This window comes from Bos grunniens, chromosome 22 (genome assembly GCF_055505025.1).
Source record: "Bos grunniens cultivar Pamir isolate PY7600 chromosome 22, Bosgru_T2T1.0, whole genome shotgun sequence".
NCBI classification, from domain to species: domain Eukaryota; kingdom Metazoa; phylum Chordata; class Mammalia; order Artiodactyla; family Bovidae; genus Bos; species Bos grunniens.
The window spans coordinates 47,516,314-47,531,546 of NC_141186.1; the positions used below are offsets into that span (position 1 = coordinate 47,516,314).

A 15,233-nucleotide genomic window follows, 5' to 3' on the forward strand; every position below is an offset into this window, starting at 1 on the left:
TTCTATTTGGGGAGGGGGCAGAGCTTAGTAGAGGACCCTCCCATGTTGAGTAACTTGCAATTGAGAGCCCTCCTCAAAGTGAATTCCAGCATCCCAGGAAAATATACTAGGGGGATTTTGTCAGAAGAAATCAGAGTACTCCTGAATTCCTTTCTCACCTAACAGGATTCTGAGCATCCTCGACTCTCCCATGAATTAACCAGATGTCTCTGGTCACCCCATCCCTTGCAGGAGGGGTCCCCAATAGGGGCCATTTGAACCCGTGCATTGCCAGGACTCTCCCTGAGAGGGGTCAGTTGTCCATAATGCTTTTGTCCTATAACAGGTTTCCTGATGTTGAGTTGGATTCCTCGAAACTGAGCATCTATAAAGCTGAAGATGTGGGCTGCTTGGAAGTGGCCAGCCCGAAAGGTGGTCCGTCACTGTATAAGGGCTGCCAAGGCCTGCCGTGAAGGGTCTCCTAGAGGAGCGAAAAGGATCTTCTGGAGGAACAGAGTTGGCACAATGGAAAATGCCCCAGGGGTCAGGATCTGAGGGCCCAGAGGTGGGAGTCTGCCCACAGGGGTATCTTGGACACAGAGTAATGTGACAGTAGACAGCGCAAGGACCCAGACCCTTCCCCTGTATGTTTGGCGGTTGTGATCCAACTGGGGAAAGCCTGATGATTCCATCTGACACATCAGCACAAGTTTGGACAGCGTTTCCCATGTAATTTAAGACACCAACCCAGTTAGTTTAGGATCTCTCTTTGGGATGCTCCAGGGGCTCTTTGAAGCTCCCATAGTTATTTAGCTGGAGATCAAAAGAACTTTAATTAGAATTTGATATTTGGAAAATCTGTCAAAAATTTCAAAATGTTTTTTTAAACACCCTGTCAGATAAAATAATAGATCACTGTGAAAAAATTATTCCTTGAGCTAAGGTGAAAAAAATGTTTTCAGAAGTAAATATAGCTCACTTAAAGGCACAGAAACTCACACAATCTGTTATCAAAAGCAGTATTCCAGGAAAAGTTTCTTCTCTTAACAAGAGTGAGACCAAATCTTGTCCTGATTCAGCCTATCTTAATAAAAGCCATTTGCCTAATTAAGTTTAATCCTACCTTAGAAAATCCTGACCACGTACAAAATTCTTTACTTGATGTTCCACTTCTGCCACTTTTTGTAGCCATTCTTTGTCCCTTACTCTTTCCATTTAGAAATAATCAGCTTTAGGACAAAGTCACGCTTTTTCTGTTAAAAAATATATTTCCATTCCTTGTACCTTCTTTCCTAAAATACACATGCTACTTTCCTTAAACAGCCGTGAACTCTTTTGTATCAGTGTTCTATAGGTTGGTAGAGACCATCTCATTGAGGCACCAAACAACTTTTGTTCCTCTCTCACAAAAGACAAATTAGGTAAATTTGACTTGTTCAGCAATTAATGTTTCCAATATTTTATCTTATTTGAAATCAACTGGATAGTCAATGAGCTCAGGGGAGCCTGCTGCACCAGCGTCTGCAGGGCATGAGGCGAGCCTCTCCCACCCCTGCTTGTCTGGTGTCGAGGTGAGCTGTTGGCGGCCAGAGGGAGCAGGTCGCAGGAGCTGAGAGCAGGGAGGCTGTAGCTGCCCGACACTCACTGTCTGGGAAGGAGAGAGGAGAGGACAGAGAGAGGAGCAGCAGAGAGATTTCAGGAGAGGGAGAAGGACAAGGGGGAGGGGAAAGCATTCCTTGAATGAGGTCCTGAGACCTCCAGGGGCCAGGAAGGCTGCCTTCTTGACACTGAAACAAGAGGGTCATATGTCCACTTGTCACCCACAAGAAAGCTGCATTCAGTGGTCTTGGAGGTGCCTCTCCCCAGAAGGGAACTGCCCATGTTGGGCAGTCAGGGTTCTTGGCCTTCCCAAATAGAAATTGACTAGAGGTCAGACTGTAAACTCCCACAAGGCTTTATTGGGGCTCCCGTGCAGGCTGCAGGAGTGAGTAGGGGCAAGCTCGTTTCTTATACAGGCTGAGAGTAGGGATGTGTCCAGAGGTTCGAGCTGGAGGGGTGGCTTAGGTGGTTTTCCCGGCCTGCAATGCAGGAGACCTGGGTTTGATCCATGGGTTGCGAAGATCCTCTGGAGAAGGGAATGACTACCTACTCTGGTATTCTTGCCTGGAGAATCCCATGGACTGAGGAGCCTGGCGGGCTACATGCAGTCCATAGGGTCGCACAGAGTTGGACAGGACTGAAGCGACTTAGCGCTGGTGGTGATGAGCGCGGGCGGCATGCTCAGGACCCTGCTTTTGCTCCCAAGACCCTTTCATGTTTTGGCTCCTGGCTCTTCAGGAATGGCAGGTGGATGTGGGTGTGGTTGGGTGTGTATCTTTTGGTCCAGAATTCTCCCCAGCTGTGCATGCATGCCCTTATTTTTAGTCCCACGTAGTGTCTTTGTGTTTTGTAGCTTGAGGAGAGGTGTGTCCAGGTACGCGCTTTGCAGCATTGCGGCAAAGGGTCCCAGGCCGCACGCCTGTCTCATAATGTCCTGAAAGCGTCAGTTGAGTCCAGCTGCTCTATCATTAATAGAGCCTGTTGCCTTACTGATTCTTGTGTTTGAAAGGTCTGTCCATTGATGGCAGTGGGTGTTAAAGTCCCCTACTATTATTCTATTCCATCAACTTCTCCCTTTGTATCTGCTGCTATTTGCTTTATGTATTTGGTGCTCCTGTGTTAGGTGCATATACGTTGAGTGTGAAATCCTCTTTTTTTTTATTTATTTATTTTAAATTGAAGGATAATTGCTTTACAATATTCTCTTGGTTTCTGCCACACATCAGCGTGAATCAGCCATAAGTATATATATGTCCCCTCTGTCTTGAACCTCCCACCCCATCCAACCCCTCTAGGTTGTCACAGAGCCCCTGTTTGAGCTCTCTGAGTCACAGAGCAAATTCCCACCGCTATCTGTTTCACATGCAGTAACGTATATGTTTCCATGCTAGTCTTTCCGTCCGTCCTACCCTCTCCCTCCCACCCGCCCCGTCTCCCTGTCCACAAGCCTGTTCTGTGTCTGCGTCTCCATTTGTTGGTGGTGTTCAGTCGCTCAGCCATGTCTGACTCTTTGCGACCCCATGGACTGTAGCACACTAGGCTTCCCTGTCCTTCACCAACTCCTGGAGCTTGCTCAAACTCCCGTCCATTGAGTCAATGAGGCCATCCAACCATCTCAGCCTCGGTCGTCCCCTTCTCCTCTTGCCCTCGGTCTTTCCCAGCATCAGGGTCTTCTCCAGTGAGTCAGATCTTCAAATCAGGTGGCCAAATTATTGGAGCTTCATATCAGTCCTTTCAATGAATATTCAGGGTTGATTTCTTTTAGGATTAACTGGTTTGATCTCCTTGCTGTTCAAGGGACTCTCAGGAGTCTTCTCTAGCACCATAGTCCAAAAGCATCAATTCTTCCATGCTCAGCCTTCTTTATGGCCCAAACTCTCACATCCATACATGACTACTGGAAAAACCATAGCTTTGACTATAGAGAACTTCGTTGACAAAGTGATGTCTCTGCTTTTTAATACACTGTTTAGGTCTGTCATAGCTTTTCTTCCAAGGAGCAAGGGTCTTTTATTTTGTGGCTCCAGTCACCATCTGCAGTGATTTGGAGCCCAAGAAAGTAAAATCTGTCACTCTTTCCACTTTTTCCCCATCTATTTGCTGTGAAGTGATGGGACCAGATGCCATGATCTCCGTATTCTGAATGTTGAGTTTTAAGCCAGTTTTTTCATCAAGAGGCTCTTTAGTTTCTCTTTCCTTTCTGCCTTTAGGGTGGTATCATCTGCATGTCTGAGGTGATTGATATTTCTCCTGGCAATCTTGATTCCAGCTTGATTCATCTAGCCCTGCATTTTGCATGATGTACTCTGCATGTAAGTTAAATAAGGAGGGTGACAATATACAGCCTTGACGTACTCCTTTCCCAATTTGGAACCAGTCTGTTGTTCCATGTCTGGTTCCAGTTGCTGCTTCTTGACCTGCACACAGGTTTCTCAGGAGGCAGGTGAGCTGGTCTGGTATTTTCCCATCTCTTTAAAAATGTTCAGCAGTTTGTTGTGATCCACACAGTGCAAGGCTTTGGCATACTCGGTGAAGCAGAAGTCGATGTATTTTCTGGAATTCTCTTGCTTTTTCTGTGATCCAATAGATGTTGGAATTTGATCTCTGGTTCCTCTATCTTTTCTAAATCCAGCTTGTATGACTGAAAGTTCTCAGTTCTCACTTACTGTTGAGGCCTAGTTTGAAGGATTTTGAACATTACCTTGCTAGCATGTGAAATGAGCGCAATTATACAGTAGTTTGAACATTCTCTGGTATTGGAATGAAAACTGACTGTTTCCATGTCTGTGACCACTGCTGAGTTTTCCAAATTTGCTGGCATATTGAGTGCAGCACTTTAACAGCAGCATCTTTTAGGATTTGAAACAGCTCAGCTGGAATTCCAGTACTTTCACTAGCTTTGTTTGTAGCAATGCTTCCTAAGTCTATTTGACTTCACACTCCCGGATATCTGGCTCTAGGTGAGTGACCACACCACCTATGAAAGACCTACTATGTAGTGTCCTTTTTTATCTTTCTTTATGGCCTTTGTTTTAAAGTTTATTTTGTCTGATACGAGTTTTGCAACTCCTGCTTTCTAATCATTTCCATTTGCATGAAATATCTTTTTCTATCCCCTCATTTTCAATCTGTGTGCCTTCTGCCCTACGGTGGGTCTCTACAGGTAGCATATTGTCAGCTCTTTTTTTTTTAATCCAGTCTGCCACTCTGTCTTTTTGAATGGAGCATTCAGTCTGTTGACAGTTAAGGTAATTATTGATATATATGTCTAGTCAAGGCTATGGTTTTTCCTGTGGTCATGTATGGATGTGAGAGTTGGACTGTGAAGAAGGTTGAGTGCCGAAGAATTGATGCTTTTGAACTGTGGTGTTGGAGAAGACTCTTGAGAGTCCCTTGGACTGCAAGGAGATCCAACCAGTCCATTCTAAAGGAGATCAGCCCTGGGATTTCTTTGGAAGGATGCTAAAGCTGAAACTCCAGTACTTTGGCCACCTCATGCGAAGAGTTGACTCATTGGAAAAGACTGATGCTGGGAGGGATTGGGGGCAAGAGGAGAAGGGGACGACAGAGGATGAGATGGCTGGATGGCATCACTGACTCGATGGACATGAGTCTGAGTGAACTCCGGGAGTTGGTGATGGACAGGGAGGCCTGGCGTGCTGCGATTCATGGGGTCACAAAGAGTCGGACATGACTGAGCGACTGATCTGATCTGCTGTGTTTATTCCTATTTTAAGCTTTGTTTTCCAGTTGATTCTATGTTTCTTTTTTGTTCATTTTTCTTTTTGTGGTTTGATGATTTCCTTTTATTTTATGCTTATGTTCTTTTCTTTTTGGTTTTTGTGACTCTATTGTATGTTTTGATTTGTGATTACCGTTTTACAAGTATATTAGACTTTTCCTATATCTGCTTACTGTAGACTGATAGTCATATAAGCTCAGACACATTCTTTAAAAAAGAAAGAATCTGCATTTTCTTACTCTCCTCCTCCACATTTTGATTTTGATGTCTTTTTTTTACATCTTCATGTTTATCCTTTTGCTGTTCTTTTATCATCACTTTCACAGTTTTCTTTTTTTTTATCTGTATACTGACTGATTTACTTTCCAATTGTGATTTCCAGTTTCTTCCTGCTTTTTTTCTATTCAGAGAAGACCTTTCAGGATTTCTTTTCAGATAGGTTTAGGATTACTGTATTCTTTTACTTTTTGCTTGTCTGAGAAATTATTTCTCCTCGTATTCTAAATGATCATCTTTCTTGGTGGAGTATTCTAGGTTGCGGATGTTTTCCTTTCAAGACTTTGAATGTATTTTGCCACTCCCTTCTGGCCTGCAGTGTTTCTGTAGAGAAATCAGCTGATAACCTTATAGGGATCTCCTTGTAATTAACTCTTTGTTTTCCTGTTGCTGCCCTAATAGAATCCTCTCTTTATGTTTGTATGTGTGCACTCAGTCGCTCCTTTGTGTCCAACTCTCTGGATCCCATGGACTGTTTAGCCCATCAGGCTCCTCTCTCCATGGCATTTTCCAGGCAGGAATACTGGAGTGGGTTGCCACTTCCTGCTGCAGGGATCTTCGCCACCCATGGACTGAGTCCGCATCTCTCGCGTCTTCTGCAGTGCACGTGGGCTCTTTGCCTTTTTGTTACCCTGTGTCTTGGCGTAGGTCTGTTTAGGCTCATCCTGTTTGAGACACTTTGTGCTTCCTGTGTCTGAATATCTGTGTCCTTCTTTAGGTTTGAGAAATTTTCAGCTGTAATTTATTCACATACATTTTCAATCCCCCTTTCTCCTCCTTCTGGAATCCCTATTATGTGTAGATGGGCACACTTTATGTTATCACACATTGCTTCCTTTTCTTGTTCACTTGATTTTCATTTTGTTTTTTTTGTTTTCCTTCTGATTGGATAATTTCCATTATTCTACCTAACAGGTCACTATTCTTTCTTCTGCATTATTCATTCTGCTGTTCGTTGCCTTTAGCTCAGCTTTCCTCTCAGCAAATGAATTTTCTCATTTTTCTTGGCTCCTCCTTACAGTTTCTAGTTCTTTTTTACAGTCATCTGCACGTCTTTCCATAACTTTCCTTAATTCCTTCAGCATTTTCATTATCTCCTTTTTGAACTCAGTGTTTGTCAGCAAAGAGGTCTGTTTCCTTGTTTATTCCTTCAGGGGGATTCTCTTGGCCCTTTAATGGGAGTGGTTCCTCTGTTTCTTCATTTTGCTTGTATTTCTCTTACTCAGTAAGTCTGGGAGAGACAATCGTCTGCTGCAGTCTTGGACGGCCTTTTATATGCAGGAGAGCCCCTGCATAGCTTGTGTGCATTTATATTTTTTGGCACGAGGATTGTTTTTGCTTTGGACGCTTGCTGTCTCTTTCCTCGGTATGTGCTGACCATTAGCCCCAAAAAGGGATGTGCAGCCGCGTCACCCGTGCGCACTCCCAGAGAGGCAGGGGCATCCAGTTGTATGGCCCTCGGTGGCAGCAGTTCATGCCCACCCCTGGAGTCCGAGATGGCAGCAGTGGCCTGTCCCCACTCCTGGAGCTTCTGAAAGCGGCACCCTGCTCCCTGAGAGTGGGGACGTGGAGAAAGAGACTCTTTGGCAGTCCCGGCCCTCTCCTCGTGCTGTTGTTGCTATTCAGTCGCTCAGTTGTGTCCAACTCTTTGTGACCCCATGGACTGCAGCACCCCAGGTTTCCCTGTCCTTCACCACCCCCCGGAGCTTGTTCGAACTCTTGTCCATCGTGTCTATGATGCCATCCGATCATCTCATCCTCTGTTGTCGCCTTTTCCTCGTGCCTTCAATCTTTCCCAGCATCAGCGTCTTTTCTAATGAAAAGACCACTTTCGCATCAGGTGGCCAGAGTATTGGAGCTTCAGCATCAGTCCTTCCAATGAATGTTCAGGATTGATTTCCTTTAGGATAGATTGGTTTAATCTCCTTGCAATCCAAGGGACTCTTAAGAATCTTCTCCAATACCACAATTCAAAAGCATTAATTCTTTGGTGTTCAGCCTTCTTTATGGTCCAACTCTCACATCCACCTGTGACTACTGGAAAAACCATAGCTTTGACTAGACAGACCTGTGTCGGTAAAGTAGTGCCTCTGCTTTTTAATATGCTGTATAGATTTGTCATTGCTTTTCTTCCAAGGGGCAAGCGTCTTTTAATTTCATGCCTGCAGTCACCGTACGCAATGATTTTGGAGCCCAAGAATATAAAGTCTGTCACTGTTTCCATTGATGCCCTATATATTTGCCATGAAGTGATGGGACCAGATGCCATGACCTTTGTATTTTGAATGTTGAGTTTTAAGCCAGCTTTTTCAAACACCTCTTTAACCTTCATCAAGAGGCTCTTTAGTTCTTTGCTCTCTGCCATAAGGGTACATATCTGAGGCTATTGATATTCCTTCTGGCAATCTTGATTCCACCTTGAGCTTTATCCAGGTCAGCATTTCTCATGATGTACTCTGCATATAAGTTAAATAAGCAGGGTGACAATATACAGCCTCAGTGTATTCCTTTCCCATTTTTGAACCAGTCCCGCTGTTCCATGTCCAGTTCTTTTGCTTCTTGACCTGCATACAAGTTTCTCAGGAGGCAGGCCAGGTGGTCTGGTATTCCCATCTCTTTAAGAATTTTTCACAGTTTGCTGTGATCCACACAGTATAAGGCTTTGGCATAGTCAGTGAAGCAGAGTAGATGTTTTTCTGAAATTCTCTTGCTTTATCTATGATCAAATGGCTGTTGGCAATTTGATCTCTAGTTCCTCTGCCTTTTCTAAATCCAGCTTGTACATCTGGAAGTTCTCGGTTCACGTAGCTTGAAGGATTTTGAGCATTACCTTGCTGGCATGTGAAATGAGTGCAGTTGTGTGGTACCATGTATGCCCCCCAGCAATGGTCCCTTGACTCTGGCACGTCGAGGCTTCTTCCCTACCCCCTCAGACTGTCGCCACACAGGCAACCCCAGTCCTTGCTCCAGGTCTGGTCTCTGAAGCCAGAGCCACAGCACCCAGCCCCCACCCACGTCAGAGGACGAATGTCTCAGGCTGGGTAGTGCTGGGTGGTCTCTGCACCGTCTCTGCAGGTCTTTCTCTGCTCTGTCCCGAGCAAGCTGGTTACCACACTCTCCTCTGAGGCCCCGAGGCTCCCTGTCTGTCTAGGCAGATCACTCCACCAGTGAGGCAGAAACGTCGTGTTTCACAGCTCCCTACTGGGGGCCCAGGTTTTGTCCCGATTCCTTTCTTTTCCTGTTTTTCTCTGTTGATCCTACTCAGTTACATGATTTTCTTGCTTTCCCCCCTCCATCTTTATCTGATCCTGGATTGTATGTTTATTATTATTTTTTTAATGCTATGACACTAATGTATTTAATTCAGTGATTTTCAACAGGGTGGTATAAAACATCCAAAAGATCATATCTGAGTTTCATTCTTTTTTTTAACTTTTATCTGGTATTGGGGTATAGCTGATTAATGATGTTGTGATAGTTTCAGGTGAGCAGTGAAGGGACTCAGCCTTACATATACACGCATCCATTCTCCCCCAGACTCCCCTCCCACTGGGTTGTATGTGTTCTGATAAGAAGTTGCAGGCACTCTTAAATTTAGTCCTCTGTACATATATTTTTGCAGGGGGCTGGCTCCTTTGATGATCTTCTGGGATTTCAGCAGTTTGACTGTGATATACCTTAGGTGTGTTTCTCATTATATTAATCTGGCTTGGGATGGTCTAAGCGTCTTGAATCTGTGATATTTTTGTCGGGTATTAATCTGGGGGCAGTCTGAGCAGTTATCTCTTCAGATATCTTTTCTCCGCTATGCGCCCTCTGTCCTCCTGCCTGCCCGCCTCTCGCCTTCTGCCTCTGCTGCTCCGCCTCTCCACCCCTCTTCTTTTCCCCTTTACCCTCTCCTTCTCCTCCTCAGACTCCAGTCGTGTATACTTCAGATAGTTTGGTCTCATCCTGTAGCTCTCAGCTGTTCTGTTCTCTTTCACTCTTTCTTCTGTTTGTATTTCCACTGGATGAGTTTTACTAACCTGATGTTCAGTTTCACTTGTTTCTCTGCCATTTCCAGTCAAATTGTTTATCTCTGGTAATTTTTTTAATTATTTGTAGCAGTTGTGCCTTTTTTTATTGTCAACTTTTTGCTGAAATTGCCCATATGTTCAACATGTCCACCTTTTCAACGAAATCTTTCAAAACTTTAAACTTTGTTACTTTGAAGTCTTTGATAGTTCTAACATCTGGATGGGTTACCCCCTGGATCTGGTTCTGTTCACTACTTTTCTCTTTATAATGAGTATACATGACCTTTCTTATACATTCATGACCTTGGGTGTAACAGGATAAGAGGGACTGGAGGGTGAACAGTGTCTGTACCTAGGCAAGGGCATGCCTTTTACTCTGTCAGATCCTGAGTGTGGAGTGTTGAAGGCAGCCCAGTTGGGAGCTGAGCAGTGGCCGCTTCTGCCTTGTGCTAGCATGAGGCCTGGAACGCTGGAAGGATCTCAGAATTCCTGCTTCAGATTTAGTTTTTAGGCGGCCCTGCTGGTCTCTCTCCTATGCTTGCAGGAATGGAGTTAGGGGTAGGGGATTTGGAATCTTTCCACTCTCTTCTTAGCCTGTTTCCTGCAATAGGCTGCTGGCGACTTGGTGCAGGATTGTAGAAGAGGTGGGGGGAATCTATCAGGGTTTTCTTGAGGTTTTTCGGTTCTCTGATTGCAGCCTCAGTCTTGGGCAGGCCTTGTGTGCCTGAGCTTCATGGCAGTCACGCCTGAGCTTCTCAGAGATCCTGTGTCAGCGCAGGTCCTGATGGATATCGTGGCTCTTCTCCCCGTGTGCATTGAGCATGCTGGAATGGATATGAACACTGTTGGGAAATAACCCTCCAGAAATTACTGACGTTTGTTAAAACTCTGGCACTGGACAGAGTGATCTTTGAAGATTGTGGCTCTGACCCCATCCCCTGCTGCAAACCCTTCTGCACTCTGGTGCCCTCAGGTCAAAGGCTATAAGCTTTATAGTCCCTAGCCTCTCACCTTGACCTTACTTTGGTTATTTATATAAGTCTTGTCTGTCTCCCTGGTCCCAGACCATCAGTTTTGAGGGCAGATATCTTGTTCTCTGGGTATTCCTAGAGAGGGCCACATGGTGCCTGGCAGGTGGTAGGGGCCCAGCAACTTTCTCCGTGTCTTGAATGGATGAGGAGTCAGGGCAAACATGGAAGGCCCTCCAGCCCTTGCTTTCCAGCAGGTAGAGTCCTGCCCCCACTCCAGGTTCATGGACAGATGTCACAGGGAAGCCTTTCTGGAGACTACCGCCTTACACCCCGCAGGTGGGGAGGAGCCTCCTGTGCCCCCAGGCCCTGGGCTTGTCACTTCAGGCACTGATCCCGCAGGACTGATATTCCTGCTTGTGTTTGCTCCTCCTGGTTCCCCAGGAACGTGCCACCCAGGCCTGCTGCACCCAGTGCCAGGCGGGCACCGATTCTGTACCATGCATGCTGAGTTAAATTTGCAAACCCTTTTTCTACTTTTAGGGCAGTGAATCATCACATTTCCCTTGGTGGAAGTAAGAGAACTTGGGCTTGGAAGCATGTGGTGCGTCCTGCGAGGCTGGCGGGGAGGATGCCTGGGCCCATGGGGAGCCCTGGGGGCGCAGGGCCCCCGGGGCCTCCGCGCTCTGGCCAGCAAGCGCCCCCGGAGCCGAGGTGACTACAGCCACGTGGTGGTGGGTGCGGGCTCCGCCGGCTGCGTGCTGGCGGGCCGGCTCACGGAGGACCCCGACCAACATGTGCTGCTGCTGGAGGCCGGGCCCAAGGACGTGTACGCGGGGAGCAAGCGGCTCTGCTGGAAGATCCACATGCCCGCGGCCCTCGTGGCCAACCTGTGCGACGACACGTACAACTGGTGCTACCACACCGAGCCGCAGGCGGGCCTGGACGGCCGCGTGCTGTACTGGCCGCGGGGCCGCGTCTGGGGTGGCTCGTCGTCGCTCAACGCCATGGTCTACGTGCGTGGGCACGCCGAGGACTACGAGCGCTGGCAGCGCCAGGGCGCCGCGGGCTGGGACTACGCGCACTGCCTGCCCTACTTCCGCAGGGCGCAGGCGCACGAGCTGGGCGCCGGCAGGTACCGCGGCGGCGACGGGCCCCTGCGCGTGTCCCGGGGCAAGAGCGGCCACCCGCTGCACGGCGCGTTCCTGGAGGCGGCACAGCAGGCCGGCTACCCCCTCACCGAGGACATGAACGGCTTCCAGCAAGAGGGCTTCGGCTGGATGGACATGACTATCCACGAAGGTAGGTGCGAGCCTCCTGATTCCCTGTCTCCCAGATTCCTCCTTTAAAAACGAAAAGCTGGTCTATCACAGCCTCATCCCTCCAGTCCCCGCCCCCCACCCCCCCCGCCCCCCTGGGTCAGGGTCAGTGTGGCCAGACTGGGGCTGGTTTGAGGTGGAGAGGATGTAACAGACTGCACTGGCGAGAGCCCACAGGATACCACCCAAAGCCAGTGAGAAGTGACCCGGAGGTGGGGACACCTTGGGCATCCTCTGGTCCCATTTGATGTGGATAATGGAGAGCTCACTAGCCACATAGCCTCCGGTTTCAGAGCCTTACACATGGGCATACCGAGGCACAGAGCGGTGACCAGCCTTGCTGGCAGCAGGGCGGAGGCACAGCCAGGTTGGACCCAGGGCTGTCATTAGCCCTTCCTGGCCTCTGCCATCCTCTCAAGGATGAGGGATATCTGCCCACCTGCACCCAGGGACCCCAGGTCCATGTGGATTTCAGTTGCACAGGGCATCTGGGTCTCAGTCTTCCTTTGAAGACAGAGCTTGCAGTCACGGGAAGAGCAAACTCCCTCTTACTTCTGTCCTTACCTACCTCCTCCTGTATAACAGGTACCCAGGGAGCACGCATGGGCTTGACTGATCTCCTTGCTCTGTCCTGCAGGCAAGCGCTGGAGCACAGCCTGCGCGTACCTGCACCCAGCACTGAGCCGCCCCAACCTCACAGCTGAGACCCAGACATTTGTGAGAAGGGTTCTGTTTGAAGGCACCCGTGCAGTGGGTGTGGAGTACCTCAAAAACGGCGAGAGCCACAGGGTGAGTGAATTACCACCAGGCCTGAGCAGCTCACTCAGCCAGGAGGGAGTGGGCAGTGACCCCAAGGTCACAGTCAGTGTGGGTGGGCAGGAGTCATGTTCTTGTCTCTGTCAACATGGTGATAAGGAGCGAGCGGCTGGTAGCAACAGCCTGAAAGACCGTCCCCAGGCCTGGCGGGAAGCAGTGGCCTGGAGAAGGGAGGGAGCCCCAGTCTGGCCACCGGCCGGTGATGTTCTGGCATGAGCACCCTCCTGAACCTCAGTATGCTACTGCCTTCCACACTTGTCCAGAAATTGATAGGTTTATGTTAGAGGCTTTAAAAACCATATTGGGCTTCCCTGGTGGCTCAGATGGTAAAGAACCTGCCTGCAATGCAGGAGACCTGGGTTCAATCCCTGGGTCAGGAAGATCCCCTAGAGTAGGAAAAGGCAACCCACTCCAGTATTCTCGGCCTGGAAATCCCGTGGACAGAGGAGCCTGGCAGGCTACAGTCCATGGGGTCGCAAAGAGTCGGACATGACTGAGCAACTTTCAGCTCAGGTAAAAACCGTATCTGTGATCACACTCCGTATCTCTGCACTGTGCAGTTTTCCACTTAGCAGTGTGTAAGGACTGTCCTGCATCCCATGTGGAGATCTGGCTCACCGCTTTATTTTAAACTGCTCGTTTGGGTGCTTGCTTCCTTTATCTCATTCAAGCACTACAGTCCTTATTTTAGGATCATTACTTTCTGGCTGTGGCAGAAAATATCAGAATATTTATGCTCACACCCACCCTGCACCCGGTACCTGTACCTACCCTTCCCCTAGTGGCGCCCTGAGCATCCGCTTCCGCCCCCGGGGGCTTGAGTAGGCTCCCTAAGTGGTCACGCCAAGGCCATGTTCTCGGGTGCTAACGGGCTCTCCTGGAAAGGAAGCATGACCTGCATGGCCCCCTGCCTCTTCCAGGCTTATGCCAGCAAGGAGGTGATTCTGAGTGGAGGTGCCATCAACTCTCCGCAGCTGCTCATGCTGTCAGGTGTGGGCAATGCAGACGACCTCAGGAAACTGGGCATCCCGGTGGTGTGCCACCTTCCTGGTGAGCCCCCTTCCCCACTGCGCCCCAGAGGTATCTCTGCTAAATAAAACTGCTTATTATATTTTCTTAGCACGGAGTGGGGAGGGGACAGGAGTCAGGGCTCCTCAGAGCTGTCACTGTCTTCCCAGGAGCCTGAAGCCCCCCATTCTCACTGGAACATCCCCACAGGGAAACCTCAAGTCTCCGTGTTGTCTTCCTCCCGTCCCCGGCCGTCCCGCCCCTCTCAGCAGCGAAGCCCCTCTAGCAGGGAGCATCTGCCGGAAAAGCCCACGGGGCCAGGCTCAGGCGGGCCAGCAGGGCGGCCCTTTGGGGAGAGGGTCCAGGCCTTTGTGTTTTCCATCCTCAAGACTCACCAGTCATCCTGACATGCTTCTCGTGTTAAGATGGTTCTCCCAGGCCTAATATTTCTTCCATTTCTGATGCTTTTGGGGGCCTGGCCCAGTCCCTCTTGCCCTGTCTTACAAGCTCCTAGAGGGCTGGAGGCTTTATTGTAAGAGGCCTGTGAAGTGCTGGTCCATGGCAGTGAACTGCCCAGTGTCCCCTTGAGCTTGGATGGGCTCAGCATGACGCTTCCCTCCTTCCCCAGCCAGGGGCAGCTCACTGAGCAGTGCTGGCTCCAGGCCTGCGGGGAGGACTGCTTAGCAGGAAGGCACCTATGTGGTTACAGGTGGTGCCCGGGGAGTGGGGCAGGGGCAGGCAGCTCTGGCCAGCATCCAAAAGGGCCAGATGTGGCTGGGAGTGTGAGAATGGGGTTACTGGGAGTGAGCAGGAGCTGGCCTGGCAGATAAGTGGATGAAGGAACAGAGTTTTCAAAACCAGGGGGATGTTGAGAGGCCAGCCAAGCAAGCCCCTTTGGGAGACGTATTCCTAACCATTCCCTCTGGTTTCAGGAGTTGGCCAGAACCTCCAAGACCACCTAGAGATATATATCCAGCAGGCATGCACCCGCCCCATCACCCTCCACTCTGCACAGAAGCCCCTGAAGAAGGCCTGGATTGGCCTGGAGTGGCTCTGGAAGTTCACAGGTGGGTGTGCTCATCCATGACTGTGGGGGAGACGGTCTGTGGACAGCACAGCCTCCCTCTTGAGGTGCCTAGCACAAACTGTGGCTCCAGGTTTCTGGTTCAAAGCGCAACTGTGCCATTCGTGTCAGCTGTGAGCCTCAGTTTTCCCATCCGCAAAACGGGGATACAACAGTTCCTGCATGGAAGGCTGGTTTGAGGACCACACACCACACACAGGACTTGCCCGAGGTGAGTCTCTGCAAGGGCTGGCGCTGCTCCTCCTGATGAACGGACGGGGATGGATTTATCCTGGACCCGGTCGGGGCCCGGGGGCCCGGAGAAAGGGCAGTTGATGCTGGGCCACAGAATCAGCTTCCATCTCTCGGCATTTTCCATTTGGTTTCTAGCTGAAATCTTACTCATTCACTCAGCATGCGGTCCTCACCCCCTCTGTTCTGAGCTAC

The 15,233-nt window shown here is 49.2% G+C and overlaps 1 protein-coding gene across 4 annotated transcripts in view; it reads left to right on the top strand.

The window, feature by feature from the left end:
* Positions 1 to 15,233, top strand: part of CHDH (choline dehydrogenase) — a 93,090-nt gene that overhangs the window by 54,438 nt on the left and 23,419 nt on the right. For 2 of the 4 annotated variants that reach the window (XR_015151540.1, XM_086367491.1), the window contains exons 2-5: positions 11,124 to 11,882; positions 12,537 to 12,688; positions 13,636 to 13,795; positions 14,656 to 14,790. Coding sequence is in view for 2 of the 4 variants with exons in the window: in XM_086367491.1 (XP_086223617.1) it covers positions 11,180 to 11,882; positions 12,537 to 12,688; positions 13,636 to 13,795; positions 14,656 to 14,790 (1,150 nt within the window). In the remaining 2 variants the exon portion in view is untranslated. The remainder of the gene's footprint in view (positions 1 to 11,123; positions 11,883 to 12,536; positions 12,689 to 13,635; positions 13,796 to 14,655; positions 14,791 to 15,233) is intronic. The other 2 variants (XR_015151541.1, XM_086367492.1) reach the window with 1 other exon arrangement.